This window comes from Podarcis filfolensis (assembly GCF_964270895.1).
Source record: "Podarcis filfolensis genome assembly, chromosome: 2".
Classification (NCBI taxonomy): Eukaryota; Metazoa; Chordata; class Lepidosauria; order Squamata; family Lacertidae; genus Podarcis; species Podarcis filfolensis.
Window position 1 is genome coordinate 94,166,383 of NC_139605.1, and position 12,235 is coordinate 94,178,617.

General features: G+C 45.1%; 1 protein-coding gene and 1 long non-coding RNA gene across 3 annotated transcripts in view; one reads left to right on the plus strand and one right to left on the minus strand.

Moving 5' to 3' along the window:
* C1QTNF1 (C1q and TNF related 1) lies at window positions 1-7,191 on the plus strand. Its single transcript, XM_083599008.1, has 2 exons — window positions 1-423; window positions 2,322-7,191. Exons 1-2 carry the CDS (start codon window positions 270-272, stop codon window positions 2,870-2,872), a joined length of 705 nt encoding a protein of 234 aa, XP_083455134.1. The 5' UTR covers window positions 1-269; the 3' UTR covers window positions 2,873-7,191.
* LOC310755731 overlaps window positions 1,550-12,235 on the minus strand; it is a 22,148-nt gene continuing 11,462 nt past the window's right edge. For both annotated transcript variants that reach the window (XR_014544482.1, XR_014544483.1), the window contains exons 2-3: window positions 11,717-11,817; window positions 1,550-2,874 (exon numbers count right to left, since the gene is read on the minus strand). This is a non-coding gene — a long non-coding RNA (uncharacterized lncRNA). The remainder of the gene's footprint in view (window positions 2,875-11,716; window positions 11,818-12,235) is intronic.

Here is a 12,235-nt window from a genome sequence, read left to right on the forward strand (position 1 = left end):
AAGGGGCCTGGGAGAGTGGAGCAACTGGGGAGAAACTAGTTTATTTAGGGGCTGCAATAAACATGTCCCATCTCAGTGACCCGGCTCTCAGTAATTCACATCAGCAACATTTACTCTTTCTTCCATGTATTTTTAGTGATGCTATGACATTAAGGAAAAAGAGAGGACTGTGGTCACAAAACAAGGGCCTTTTCCCGAGATCTCTCCCAAGGGAGTCACCATGTTCCCTTTCCCCCTTTTCCCTGGTCCTGTGACTTAGCCTGCCTGTGATGTTTCTGCCTCCCAGGCCCGAGAATCACCATGAGAAATACAGCAAGCGGCCCAGAGGGTCAGAGTGCGTGCGATGCTGCGATCCTCCAGAGCGCATTTCAGCATACCCCATGTACCAGCCCATGCCTCAGATCAACGTTACCATCCTGAAAGGTAAGGGACACCAACTCTACCCCAGGATGCTGTATTCAGATGCCAAGCCTTTGCTCGGTAGCATCCCACTCATTAGGAGACAGTCAATGGTCCTCTTCGGGTGTTCAAAAATCACGAGGCACAAATTGGGGATGGATGGCTTGGGCATGCCTGCTCTACTTCTGACAGGAAGGTCTGAAGAGGCTTCTAAGTAAACTTGGTTGAATGTGCTTTGAAGCCCCAGAGCTTCCAATCAAGGGGAGCTTTCTAAGCGCATCTGGCCAAATGCACTTAGACGTTTCCTCCAAACCTTCCAGGTCAGGGTAGGTCAGATGCTCCCATCCTGTGTCCGAACATAGCCATAGTGTCTCCTGCCAGTTCCTTCTCTGGGTCCCATTCCTATTACTGCAGATGCGGGAGAGAGCCGGGAGAGGAACAGGCAGAGGAAGCTGCAGCTGCCATGTTGCCTGATGAAATGCAGAACTTCAAGGCACATGGTGGATCTCCAGGCTGTGCCCTGGCAGCCATCTGTTCCACATAGGGGCAAGATCACAGCATTCTCCATTGGTCTCTTATCTGCCCTGTTCTCAGAAATGCCCTCTGGCCTAAGCAAAACCGTATGCATGGAGCAGGCAGTTTAGAGCTGCCGTGGAGTGGAGTTCCAAAAGCTGCAGCGAGTTTGATTTTTCAGTGTCCTCAGGCTCTGGTTATAAGGGGTGGGGCGGTTGTCTTTGGATGAAATGTTGGGTTCTTTAGATTCCAGAGGGGCCGGTTGGGAAGAAACTGTATAAGCTAAATAAATTTCCTGGCCTGGAGGAGCTGTTATCATAATTTTATCCAAGCTCTTTTCTTAAAGAAGGCCAAGTGACACCACCAAATTAGTCTTGAGTCAAGCCCAGGACTCCAGAGGTTGTGTTAGGACATGGCCTGATTTCCCGGGAAGAATATGAAAGATGGAGAAATTGTGTCATCAGAGGCGGCCTCTCTGTTGCTGAACCTCTACCCTCCCAATACATTTTAGACATGGCTCTGTGTGTGTGTGTGTGTGTGTGTATGTAACATGCATATTTGACAATATTTAAGACCTAGAGGAGGTAGATTTATGTTCTTACCCACAGCTAAGGTTCCGATTCCTTAATTAACTTAATTAACTTAATTAAAAAATACAATTTTATTGACTCATAATTAAATCAATAGAATTAATTAAGACATTTCAATATTTCACTTCACTCCAATTACATTCTTGTCTCATACGTTTTGCAAAGGAGAACCCTCCGATTTTGCCTGCAGATATGATTCTGGTAAAATTAAATTCCATTTAATACAGAAGAAGATTTGCCAAGCGATAAGTTTTCGAGATGGGCAGACACCAATCTAGTGCCTACCCTGGCAGCAAGGAGAATTTCCCCACACATTTGGACCCACTCTGAAAACTGGGGAACTGAGGGCATCATTTGTGGTAAAACTCTCCTCACCACAAGGGTGGACATGATATACCACGGCATAAACACAATGCATTTAGACTAGATGATCCTTGGGGTCCTTTCCAACTTTACATTTCTATGATTATATGCTCCCCACCCTCAGGAATCATGGAAACCGTAGTTTGTTATGGGTGTTGGGAATTGTAGCTCTGTGAGGAGAACTACAGTTCCCTGGCTTCTTTGGTGGAGGGAGTGTAATGTGCTTTAAATGTGAGATGATGATGTTTATGCAGCCAACAAGTGATTGTTCTGTTTTGACTGGACCATTCCCTTTCTAGATTTCTTTCCCAAGCGTGGGTGGAATGATTATTCTATTTATTTGTACATTATATAAAAATGCATAAGTTGCTCCCTGGCCTGCCCATTGGATTGAATGTGGAGGCCAAGGTTGCCTACGTTGAAATGATGCTCATCTATGATCTCTTCACTACTCAGGTGAGAAAGGGGACCGTGGTGAACGTGGCCCCCAAGGGAAGCTGGGCAAGGCTGGTTCTACGGGAAGCAGGGGCCAGGCGGGCCTCAAGGGGCAGAAGGGGAACATAGGGGCCCCGGGGGAGCGGGCCAAGACCAACTATGCTGCCTTTTCAGTGGGCCGAAGAAAACCCTTGCACAGCAATGACTACTACCAGACTCTTGTCTTTGACACCGAGTACGTGAACCTCTATGGACACTTCAACATGTTCATGGGCAAGTTCTACTGCTATGTGCCCGGCATCTACTTCTTCAGTCTCAATGTGCACACCTGGAACCAGAAGGAAACCTACCTGCACATAATGCACAATGGGGCTGAGGCGGCCATCTTGTACGCCCAGGCCAGCGACCGAAGCATCATGCAGAGCCAGAGCCTCATGCTGGAGCTGCAGGACCAGGATGAAATCTGGGTGAGGCTCTTCAAGGGTGAGCGCGACAATGCCGTCTTCAGCGATGAATACGATACATACGTTATTTTCAGCGGGTACTTAATCAAACCCAACTCTGAGCCTTGAATCTGCTGACAGATGGACAAAATACGGCCAATAACGTCACCTGGCTCTAACCTTGTAGTGTTTCTCTACTTGCTGATTTCTAACCCTACTTATCTGCCATAACCCAGCCTTGACCTCTGATATGACCTTTATCCTCATCAAACAATCACCCCACTTTCCCTGGACAAGGTTTTCCCCCTGCTTCAAACCTCTGGTCCTTCTCTCTTCCCTCTGCCTGCAAGTCTTAAGCCTTAAGTTGGCGTCAATATTCCCAGTCAGATCGTCACACTAATCTAACTTCTGCTCTTATGGGACTGACTCCCCATGCACAGTCATTCCCTCTGCTCTAAGACCGGGACTCACACCCTCCTAGATAATAATGACACTTCTTCTATACAAGTGTCCTTAGACTGATTTTCTTATTTTATTCTTGCTTTGCCATTCTCAGCCTTTGAAAACACATGTCCTGCTAGAATCCTCCCTTGCCCCTCCACAAAATATTTAAAACAGGATTGCACAATTTCTGTTCACGCTGACCTCAAGGCTTGGTCCTTTCTGTACTGTGTTCATTATCAAGAGGAATTAAAATTTAAAAAAGAAAGAAGGGGAAACAAACAGCAGTAATATGCAGATAATACGAATAATACCAGTAGAACACAGTTCCCATTGTAGATACAGTGACTATCAGAAGAGGAATGTTAAACATATAAGATGATAGAAGCCTTCCAGATGCCCAAGGAGGTATCCACTTTGAATTGGTGCTTATATGAAATAAACAGGGCAGTGAAGACCTCGGACCACTGTGCAATAGACAGCATGTATTTATCCTTCCGGACTCGAAACAAAACCCACTTTTGTTGCCTGGTTCAGCCATTCTTAGGAAGATAGGAATCTCTCTTATATGAAGTCAGACAACTGGTTAGTCTAGTTCATTGCTACCTACAGTGACTGGAAGCAGCTCTCCAGAATTTCAGGAAGACATCTCTCCACGACCTTCCCAGAGATGCTTGAGACTGAACCTGGGATCTGCAACCAAAGCAGCTGCTCCACCACCACTGGATCTCACTACTAGATCCCAGCTGGGCAAGGACCTCCATTGTTTATGCCCATTGTGGGGAAACCTCTGGTTTGTGGGCCCAGAATCTCAGAACTGTAGAGTTGGGACCATGAGGAACATCTAGTCCAATCCCACGCAATGCAGGAATCTTCTCAAACCCATGGCCCTGAGATTAAGCGTCTCAAGCTCTGCCAACTGAGCTATCCCCAATGAGTTGTTCTGAATGGCCTACAAGGCTATTTATTGACAAACAATTTTTAAAAATTATGTTTGATGTCACCTGTTAATCAGGCCCCTTTTATTTGCTGTTGACCTCTGACGTTTAGGCTGTCAGTTTCATTTCAGATTTTAAGTCTCAAGAGTTTTCAGCAGTGCAACTGTGCCTCCTTCCATGCTTCCTCTTCCCGGACCTTATCAATATCCTTAATCTGCTCTCTCCTTCCACCTCCTCCCTTGTTATCTGTAAATACCTCCTTCTCTAACCTTGGCAAATATTCTTCTCTTTACTCAGCGTGACACACATTAGTGCCTGAACGCCCAGCCCTATTCACTGAGCCAGTTTGGAATACATGGTGTGGTTTGCTGCAAAGGGCACTCGCCCTTTTCTTCCTGGAAATATGGGAGCAGGAGGTGCCAATCCATTCAGATGCTTCCTGTCTATACATTTGCCCGTTTCTGGACTGCATTCTGCAAACAGCTTAGCACCAAGGCAGCAGTATTTCACCAAGTTCTATCTTCCATACCCCAAGCTGCCGTCTCAGTTCCTTGGCATGAGGTTAGCCATACACCATGAGTGAAGTGAGCAGAGTTCAATGGTTTACTGAACAAGGCTCTGTTGGTATCCAAGCCTCCCTGCTGGACAGGGAAGGCCTGCAATGTCTGGCCTGCCTCTACTGCCAGCATCCTTGTTCCAGGCAGGCACAGTAAAATAAGAAACCTGTCCCTGTAGAACAAAACAGGGAGAAAGCTATACAATTGTTTAGCATTGAGCACCATAGGGTCCTGTTAGCCATGCATTTATTTTTGAGGAGTCTTTCCAAGCTGAACAAATCCTCCTGTTCCTGCTGCATTCTACTGCCACCAAACACTCCTGTGAGCAGTTGGGCCTGAGCACATCTTTCATAGTGATGTGAAGGTCCGGGGGAGCGGGGGGATGGAAAACTGCAACAGCAAACAGGTTTCCCACCAATTTTCTATACATGTACACACACCCGTCCACATCAGGACCTGGAGAGGTCATTAGAGGGCTTGACCCCTTTACCCACTGCAGCAGACCCAATCCAGATCAGGGTCCCTGCTGCTATTTGCATTGGAAGGGAAACTTCCATGGATTCAAAATGGTGAAAGCAATTGCAGTTTCTGTTTCTGGCAGCCCCCATCATTTTTGCTGGGCCTGACAGGAAGTTGCTATACCCTGCAGGCATCCAGACCCAGAGTCTCTTGGCTAGCTCTGCTGATTAGGCCTTCAACTTGGGGGATGTGCGTTTTACGCCATGTTTTACATTTTTGTGCCATGGAATTCACTAATTCTGCTTTTGCATTAAACCAACAGAAGCAATTAGAACAACTAAGCAATACCCTGGCAAACTTCCCTTTCAACTCTGCTCTTTCTCATGTAAGGAATTAAGCTTCCATTTTTACACAAGCACTCCACAACTCCTGGAAGGGCTGGTACCTTGTACCACAAGGGTATGGTTTTGCATATGAGGAAAGGGACCCCAAGGGTTTTAAATTATGAGCCCGTGACTCATAAATTTAAAGCACATACCCCCCCCAAACAATCATGGGAACTTAGTTTCCCCCCTCAGCACTATAATTCCCAGCACCAAACTACAATTCCCAGAACTCTTTGGTTGAGGAAATGTGCTTTAAATGTATGGTGTGTACCACAGTTCCAAATGAATAAAAATCGCAACGATTGTGTTGTGAAATTCTCACACTAATTTGTTTTTGTTTTTGGTGCTCTTAAAACATGTGGAAGGAAGGTGTCCTCAGAACATTGTCAACATTGAATGCGTATCTTTGTAATTTGGTAGCGTTAACTTCAGTATTTCTCTGGCACAAGAATTTGGACCTCCCAACTCACCCCTGTCTCCTCCATGCCTCGGCCTAGCCCTTGTTCAAACCAAACACACTGTCCAGAACACCCCTGCTGAACATGTGTGAGGTGAGGTCACATTCTTAGGGAATGGGAGTGGGGAGGCCAGGAGAGAGAGATGGGGGAGAGGTGGGGACAGAACTGGCCACCAAGCAGATGTGCTAATACTATTATTGGCAGAAGTGCTGTGGAACCAGGAAAGGATGAAGTCACTTGCTTGGCGGCCAAGGGAAACATTCTGAGCGACAGACCTTCATGGTCAGCTTCTGAGTCCCATGCCCAGAGTGGCACCTGTTAACAAAGCACAGAGCTCACCCAGAATACCACGCTGTTTCTGAGGGACAGCCTGGCTTTGCCATCATGGGCAGACAGCTTTGCTGATGAGTCTAGTGACACCGTAACACACAGTTCACGCACAGTGTACCTTTTCTCAGTAGCTTTTCTGCTGAACAAAACAGGCTTGGCAAATGCTTATTTTGAGCCAGAACTCACCTAGGAACAGGATATTTTCATATCACTCATTAGTTGGGATTTGTTTTTCTCTGCAACCGTAGATAACCTGAAGGGAATAATACTTCTGAGCAGGCTCAGAGCGCATACTCCTCTTAAGTCACCACAGCCAGCCTCCATAATTTTGGAAACCTGTGAAGTGCTTAGACTTTGTCAATCAGAGCTATGTCCCAGAGTGCCACTTTCTGCAAATTAAGCGTGGTATCCTTCCCCCCACCAACTTCCGCCTTCTCCTCTGAGAGCTGGTTGCTTGTATGTTGTGACAGCTTGGGCTGTGGCTTTATGTTTTTCATGCTCTCCCATAACTCTGTGAATGCTACCAGACTGCACCCTGGACACCATATAGACAACTTCAATAGCATCATGGCAGGGATAAGCACTGCTTTGACTTCCCAGTTGTTTGTGCTGCATCCTCAGCTAGGAATGCCTTTGTAATCTCGTTCTGCCTGCCTTCAAAATAGCTCCCACCTAAGACCTAAATGTTAATGATCCCATTGGTAGCCATCAATTTAATCAAAGACCAATGGTTAACAATATGTATACACGCCTCCCAGAGAAGCCATGGATCCAAAATAAAAAAGGAACAAGCAAACAAGTAGAAGCTGTATATATTTTGCCCTTTTCTTCCTCTATTGTGATAAATGGTTGAACAATAAACATATCTATCTGTCTGTCTATCTGTCTTAAATGCAACTCCGCGAGGGGGAAAGAGCCCGTTTTATATCACATATACAGAGGCTGCATTTCAGAGTGGCTACTTGAGCATTTCAATGACCTGCTGCCCTTGCTGCTATTTTTTAAATGCTGCTCTGCTATCTCCTTGTCCTGCATGGTGTGAGAGTCCTCCCAGATCTACAAATGAGCACAAGTTCCGTTGCCCCAGAAGACGCCATGTCTTGTTTCATGTTTTGCCTGCTAGCAGATGGTGGCTTCAGAAAACGTGCAAGTTACACGAAAGTAGTTATCTGCTTCCACAAGGTGCTTTGCCTACCCAGGTGCACGCAGGTATAGGGGAGAGGGGAAAGCATGATGATGTCCATCACTTCAAGTACATATTGAGAACTCACTGCAAATCATAGCTTCTAGGCACTTCTACACGGCATAAACAGATCTCCGTGCAGGTTTTATGTACGACAGTGTGCTCTGGGCTTACATCTTTTTGTATACCAGTATAGGGAATGTGTGGGACGTGGGTGGCGCTGTGGGTTAAACCACAGAGCCTAGGACTTGCCGATCAGAAGGTCAGCGGTTCGAATCCCTATGACGGGGTGAGCTCCCGTTGCTCGGGCCCTGTTCCTGCCAACCTAGCAGTTTGAAAGCACGTCAAAGTGCAAGTAGATAAATAGGTACCGCTCCGGCGGGAAGGTAAACGGCGTTTCCATGTGCTGCTCTGGTTCGCCAGAAGCACTTAGTCATTCTGGCTACATGACCTGGAAGCTGTACGCTGGCTCCCTCAGCCAATAAAGTGAGATGAGCGCCGCAACCCCAGAGTTGGTCATGACTGGACCTTTATAGGGAACGTGCCATGTGAGAAAAAGCATGAATGTTTGAAGCAACAGCTATGTGACCATCTCTTCTAATTAAAGCAGCTCGTTAGCCATTGAGGACTCCTTCAGGGATCACTCTTGGCACTTCTTCAGTCTTATGTAGTATTTTACAGGTCAGTAACCCCAGAAAAGGAAGCTCTCTTTACTGTAAACATGTAATACCTATCCAAAAAAAGCAACAGGCCATAATTTTCATTATTTAAATGTAATGCAGCCAAGTTTTAAAAAGTATTTTCAAACGGGAAATCTGCTAATTAACAAGGTACAAGCAGAATGCAGATTAGCTAGGGCTTGAATTTGAAGGGGCTGCAGAGGATGTTGTTATTTCCTAAGGCAACCAACCACAAGTGTAACGCAACCCAAGCTGTTAGGACACACACAGAGTTATGGTATTTGCCTCCAGGTCATATTTGACCGTGTTTAGTTTTCCTATAAAGACCCTCTTTCAACTTCCTCCACCCTGAAAGGAATTCTCCATGGAGACTATTAAAAAATAAATAAGCTGCCCTCTGGGAACCATTGTTTGCATTTAAAGAGACCACGCCAACTCACATCAAGGCCTCCTCTTGAAAATAGAAAATATTTGTGAATCCAAAAGGGTGGGGGTGGGGAATGGTGCTTTGAAAACCCCAATCCAAACAGCAGGGGTGTTCCAGCAGGAGACACAAGCACTTGAATATTCCAAGGCCTGGGGCCAAACTCTGCAGGAAACTATAGCATGTGAAGGGGCAGCTTGGATGCAGATCCTTAAAATGAATTTAAGGGAAATTATTATTATTATTATTATTATTATTATTATTATTATTATTATTATTAAATTGGGTTTATATACTGCCCTATACCCAGAGGTCTCAGGGTGTTCACAGAAAAGATCAGGGCGGTTCACAGAACTGGTATGCATGGCTTTATAAAGTGACACCATCTATGAGCTGGATCAAAACATATATATGAAGTTGCAATCTGTATGATTCAATGTGTGGGATGGGTATTGTGAAAGTACTGCCAGGAAATATAATGCTATGACGCACAGTTCAAAGGAACTCTGTAAGCTCAAATATTACTGTATTAAGAGGTCACATTATGATTTTATTTTATTTTTAAAAAGAACTAGGACGAGGGCATTTCCTGTATATTTTAAAGAACTACAGAGGAATATTTAAAATCAAGCATCCACACATTCAATATACTGGGTGAGGGGGTAACAGAGAGCTATCTACTTGGTTTGAACTAGCTAAAAATGGTGGATCATGTTAATTTCCTGTGATAATAGTGTGAGAGATGATGTAATAGCTCAGATCTTTAGGTTTGTGGATAAACAGAATTCGGTTAAGGATCTGGAATAAAGTAAAACAGCATCTCATATGTCCATAGACTGGCCTTGCCATGTAAAGTCTCTGGGAGCAAGTGACAGGCGGGTGAGCTGCCAGACAAGATTAAAAGATTATTTTGTTCACAAATTGCCCAATGTTAGAAGTTCAGACCCTCCAAGTGTCCCTATTTTCCAGGGACAGCCCTGGATTTACAGAAGCCGAAATTGATCCTGGAGTGCCCTGCTTTTCCTTAGGATGCCTCTATTTTCATCAGAGACATTTTGGAGGTTATGGAGTTGTGCAACAACCAAGCCAAGGAAAGAAGTAATTATATACAACCTTTAGAAGGCAGCCCTTTATAGGTTGTTTTTTTTTAAAAAAAAAACAACCCTGTTTAATCTTTTATTATGTTTTTATATATGTTGGAAGCCGCCCAGAGTGGCTGAGGCAACCAAGTCAGATGGGTGGGATATAAATAATGAAATTATGATGGTGATGATTGAATAGGACGTCCCTATTTTCATCGGAGAAATGTTGAAGGGCATCGGGTGCAAAATGGGAGATAGAAAGATGTAATAATGATAATAATTTTATTATTTATATGCTACCCATCTAACCTACATGGCACGAAGAAAGATAATGTATCTCGCAGAAGCCCAAATCTAAAGAGCAGGAGCAATAACAAGATGGGTGGAGGGCTTCCAACTGGAATTTCTCCCTCAGCCATCAGAGTTGTCTTGGACTGGCCCTTCCCAATAGCTCTGTGGCTTGTTACTGGTCCTGGCAGGCATAGGTGCCAACTCTCTGGGGCCCTGGGTGCCCAGGCACCCACAAAATTCCCCATGAAGGGACCAGACACCCACAAATTTTGGTGCCAGGGCCATGCACACTACATGGCACCCACAGCCCCGGGCACCCATGGTTGCAGGGCCAAGCTGGCATTCCTGCTGGCAGGTCAATGAATTTCTCTCTATCAGCCCCCCTTCCCCTTGCACCATGGGGCAATCAGCAGCCCATGTAGTTAGTTCCTAGGTAGGGAGTGGCAGAGCCCAAGGTGGCGTTTCAGGGTGACATGAGTAAGAGCTGCTGGTAAAACGGCTGTGACAACTCAGACATTCTTTATGGCCTTTGCTGTCTTCGTTCCTCCTATACAGCCAATATCTGTTTCTCACATGTAGAGAGTTTTTTCCTCCAACATCTCTCCTCTACCCTTCCGTGACAGAAAGGCAATGAGGTTCTGCTTTTCTCTTAATTAAATTGGCTGCTGCTATCAGCGGGGTTTGTTAAGGCTGCAATACAGGCTTCTATTTTTTTTTAATTTAAAAAAATACATAAAATCGCTTGCCAAAACACACCTTTCCCATCACTTGCTTAATTTCATTTTCCTCCCCACAGGACGTTTCACAGAAGCAACAACAGCCCCAAACCCTAATAGCCTGGGCTGTCTTGTTCTCAAACCCTTCCAGCTGGAATGTACTTTCTGTATCTTCCAAAAAAGAAATGAAGAGTAAAAACAAAAAACAAATGAAAACCTCACCGTTCTAATGAAATGTCCAAAGATATATGAGAAATTAAGCAAGCAGTTATGGGAAAGGTACACTGGTTTTATAATATATTTTACAGTTTGTATTAGTGTTGCAAAAAGAAAAGGGGTGAAAAGGAACAAATGAGGGTAAAATCGGCAAGCAGAAATTTTTATTTATGAGCACACATTTGAAATAATTACTATAACTTAAGGAGAAATACAGGACATCTCACCATAGTGGGGAAGACCCCCAGCTGGCTTGTGCCATACTGCTGACCAGGAACTGAGATCTGTTGATGGGCAACTTCAGGGCTCCTGCTCTTCCTTCTTAAAAGTAAAGGTAAAGGACCCCTGACCATTAGGTTCAGTCGTGGCTGACTCTGGGGTTATGGCGCTCATCTCGCTTTATTGGCTGAGGGAGCCGGTGTACAGCTTCTGGGTCATGTGGCCAGGATGACTAAGCTGCTTCTGGTGAACAAGAGCAGCGCACAGAAACACCACTTACCTTCCCGCCGGAGCGGTACCTATTTATCTACTTGCACTTTGACGTGCTTTCAAACTGCTGGGTTGGCAGGAGCAGGGACCGAGCAACGGGAGCTCACCCTGTCACAGGGATTCGAACCGCCAACCTTCTGATCGGCAAGCCCTAGGCTCTGTGGTTTAACCCACAGCGCCACCCGCGTCTTCCTTCTTACAGTTCTTTAAATCAGACTTAGTTTGGCTGGCTCTCTGGTAGAGGACTGTCCTCTGTCAATCCTTCAAAAGAGAGAACTATCCTATGTAAAACAGGACACCTGACCACCCCGATTCATACTTACCTTGTTTTTTCCAGAAGAAACGCCCGAAGTGGTAAACACCAGAGGTATAAAACACACGAGGGTCAAAAGAAGCCTCACTTATTCCAAAGACGTTTTGGCACCTGAAATGGAAAATCGAAACACTACCTCTCAAAAGTAAAAACACAATAATTCATCAAGGAGCTGCAACCAAAACACAATAATTCATCAAGGAGCTGCAACCTAGCCAGGTTTTAATAGTACTTTAAATCTGCTGCCCATGAAATCTGTTAGGGGAGTGAGGTGTGTGTGTGTGAGGAAGGTCTGTGTATGGATTATGCTCAAGATCCACCAATAGCGATTGCTGGCTGAATCTGAGTTAAGGCAGATACAGCTCTTTTTAGCAGTACTGCCTCTCGACTGCAGCATTTAGGTTTGGATCCAAACGTAGCTTTCTCTTGGACCTTAAAGCGTTATGGCAGACTTTTTAAATCCAATTAGCATTTCAACTCTTGAGTGTAGGGGGCTTGCTAAGCTTCCTCCTCATTTTGTTATTTTGCC